Source organism: Tetrahymena thermophila, assembly GCF_000189635.1.
Source record: "Tetrahymena thermophila SB210 genomic scaffold scf_8254010, whole genome shotgun sequence".
NCBI classification, from domain to species: Eukaryota; Ciliophora; class Oligohymenophorea; order Hymenostomatida; family Tetrahymenidae; genus Tetrahymena; species Tetrahymena thermophila.
In genome coordinates this window covers 570,870-574,527 of record NW_002476013.1, presented here as the reverse complement: position 1 = coordinate 574,527, position 3,658 = coordinate 570,870, and the positions used below count along the sequence as shown (strand labels likewise).

General features: G+C 16.5%; 1 protein-coding gene across 1 annotated transcript; it reads right to left on the bottom strand. All coding sequences in view use genetic code 6, as the record gives it.

Moving 5' to 3' along the window:
* Nucleotides 1-1,139: 1,139 nt before the first annotated feature.
* TTHERM_00331060 (transmembrane protein, putative) lies at nt 1,140-1,496 on the bottom strand (the record flags this gene model as incomplete). The annotated part of the gene is made up of 1 exon (XM_001026572.1): nt 1,140-1,496. The coding sequence occupies one exon, from the start codon at nt 1,494-1,496 to the stop codon at nt 1,140-1,142; it is 357 nt and encodes a 118-aa protein (XP_001026572.1).
* Between the last annotated feature and the right edge of the window lie 2,162 nt (nt 1,497-3,658).

Below are 3,658 nucleotides of genomic sequence, written 5' to 3'. Positions count from 1 at the left end.
TTAAAATAATATTTCTAAATAAATATTTCATATTATATTTCTATATTAATTATAAATAATATTCATATATATAAATAAAAACAAAATAAAATATAAATCAAGCATTCATTCACACTATTTTATGAATTTAAAAAATAAAATCATGTGTTCATTTCTAAAATAATCAAAAGATCAATTTCATTTTTAATTATTAATAAATTTTTTTTGTGCAAATAAAAAATTTTAATATTTTTTAACTTATTAACTAATGCAATTATTTAATAACATAATAAATATATATTACTTTATACATAAAATTTCAATAATTTTCAGATAATATTACTTTAATGAAAAAAAATTATCAATTAATATAAATAATTTAATTTATTTTATTGATATTTAAACTAGATATTCTAAGGTAAAAAACTCTCTGTAACTTACATCCCATATGGATAAACAATAATCTTTCAAAATAGAATTTTATTTCTTTTAAATATAATTTTTACAATTTAATTTGTGAATTTTGTTGAAAATTTACGTTATTGTCATTTTTTATTAAGTAATTAGTTTTAAAATTTTTTTTAACTATTTTTTTAAATAGCAATGATTGATTATTTATAAAAATACATTTTTAAAATTTTTTTATTCTTATTTTTACAAATTAAATTTCTATAATAAAAAATTATAATTGATTTTAATAGGTCTACTTATTTTTGCATTACTTTTATATTTTTTAAGAAAGATATTTGCTAATTAACATTTGTGCATAATAGGTAGAATGGGTTAAGGATGAATCTTTTAGTTCATTATCTTATTTAAAGATTAATAATTAAAGGTTTTTTTTAGTTTTTTATGGGAATATAATTTAAAAATTTAGTTATTTTTGCTTTTATATGTAATTTCAGGCAAAGAACTATCTGACTAATATATTAATAATATTAATAAAATAATACAAATATATTTAAATAGAAGAAATATTATATAATTTATTTTAAAACTGAGTATGTAAAAATAATAAAATAAAATGAATTCTACTTTATTTCATTTTTATAGAGAATTTAAATATATTTATTGTTTAAATTTTGTATAATTTTAGTTTTTTTATGTATAAAATTTCATATATATCATTTTTATAATTCTATATAGGATAATTCTTTTATTCAACATTTGGAGGCAGCAAATGACTTTAATTGAAGAGTACTTGAGATGCTCAAAGCTGCTAGGGCGTTCTTAGGTAAGCAAGTAAGATATTGGTGTTCTAAGGATCCATCTTCTAATTGATAAGTTATGTCGTAGTTTTGAGGATCTTAGCATTAGTTTCTAAGATAATAAACTGTGCGAGTTTTATCATTTTTTTGAGTAATTTATGTGCAAACATCTAATTAAAGGGCAAAATTTCCAGGTTCTTGTACAGGAGGATGTACTATAGGATGACTTTTTTTAGAAACAATAATATAAGTAGAAGCCGAGATTAAAGCAATAGCTGCTAAAAGCCCGATTAAGGTAATATTTTTCATTATTATTATTCTAGATGAATCGCTTTTCTTTATATTTAATTAATTAATAATTATAATAACTAATACTTTTGTATCTTTTCAAGGATTTTCATTACAATAAATATAAGTAATTCTTTTACTAATATTTAATAATTATTTATTGATCAGAATTCCTATTCTAGATGTAAGTTAAATTTCAACTTTTCAAATTAAAAAAATATGTATACTTTCAATGATTAAATGCTATGCAAATAAATTTAAAAATAAATTGTTACTAAAAAATTAAAGACATTTAAATTTAATTGAATTTTTACATTAAAAATTTAAAATATTTTATCTTAACAATGTCTATATAATTTAAATTCTATTTTAAATGATAAAAACTAAAGTTCTATTCACATGACAATATCCATCCAAGTCATACCCTGAATTATTAAAACAAAAAATGAATCTTTATATTTATTTTAAATCCATTTTTTGCTAAAAACTATTCAAAACTTTTACTTTGTTATTTTTAATAAAATAAGTATTAAATTTTTATATATTCAAACTACTTACTATCACTTTTTAACTTAGCGAAAGGATTAATAATAAACTTTAAATTTAGAATTCAATCACATCATATTTAATATTTAAAATCATTCTAAAACAGGATAATAATCTTTAAGCTTAAAGTGATATGATTTTAAATAAATCCTAATGAATTTTATTTTACATAGTTATTCATAGACTATATTTTATATAAATTTTTATTTTATGAATTATTTTTAATTCAAAATAAATTAGTGAAATTTTTTTTCCTATTCCAATTCGTTTGATTTTTTTTGATAAGATCTATTAATTATGATGGCTAATTATCAAAAAAATCGAATTTATTAAATAAAAAAATTATTTATAATTATTTAAAATAAATTAAGAAAATAATAACTATTGGTTTATGTCAAGATAACAATCTCTCTTAAATATTGATCATATTTATGTATGCTACAGTAAAAATATTTATAATAATATATCAATAATTCTCTTTAGATAAATTTTATTATCTAATTAACTTATATTAATATTATTTATTTAGATTATAATTTTTATTAATTATATTATTGTTTATCATATGGATTAAATTGAAAACCTTGAATCTCATTAAAAAAACAATTTATTAATTTTTCTATTTAATTTAGTAGTTTTTTTAGAATTAAGAATTTATTTTTTAATTAACCAAAATCTATAAAATTAGTTAAGATTTATAAATTTATAAAAGAATTTATTTACTAAAATTAAATAATCAAAAAGAATTCATAAAATCATATTTTTGAATGCAAGTTTTTAAAAATTTATTAATTATTGATATTTTAGCTACATCTTATTTTTTTATTATTTGAATATGTAAATGGATCCTTTGTTAATAATTAAAAAGAAAGTTAAATCTAAAATTTAATTAAGATTTCTATTGTAATAATTTTTATAAATATCAATCCTATTAGGAAAAAAAATTAACTTTTATATGTAAAAGTGTAGCAGAAATATTGTTTATATTAATTAATTTTCTTTGTTAATTTACTCAAATTTTTTTCTAATACGAAAGAAAGAATTTATTCTAATCTCTTTTTAAAATTTACTGCATCATTTGAAATAATTAAATTTATCAATTTTATTTCGTATATTTGCTACTATTTTATTTTTCTAATGAAGTTTTTAAAAAATTTTTATAATTTTTGATATAAAGTATAAAATTTTAATAATATTTTATTTAAATGTATAAAAAATCTAGTGTTTAGTAAATAAATTTAAATAATTTTAACTAATTTCTAGCTAGTTACATTTTGTTTTATTTTATTTGAAATATGTAAATAGATCCTTTTGTTAATAATTAAAAATGAAAGTCAAATTTAATATCTGATTATGTTTTAGACTGTAATAATTTTTATAAATATGAATCCTATAAGGAAACAAAATTAACTTTTATTTGTAAAAGTGTATCAAAAATATTATTTATTCAAATTAATATTCATTATTAATTTACTCAAATTTTTTTCTAATTCGAAAGAAAAGACTTTATTCTTACGACTTTTTAACACTCACTACATCATCTAAAATAATTAAAAAATAATCAACCTTATTTCATGTATTAGTTACTTGTTTCTTTTTCTTTTGGAAAAAAAGCAGAAATCAAATAATTCTGATTT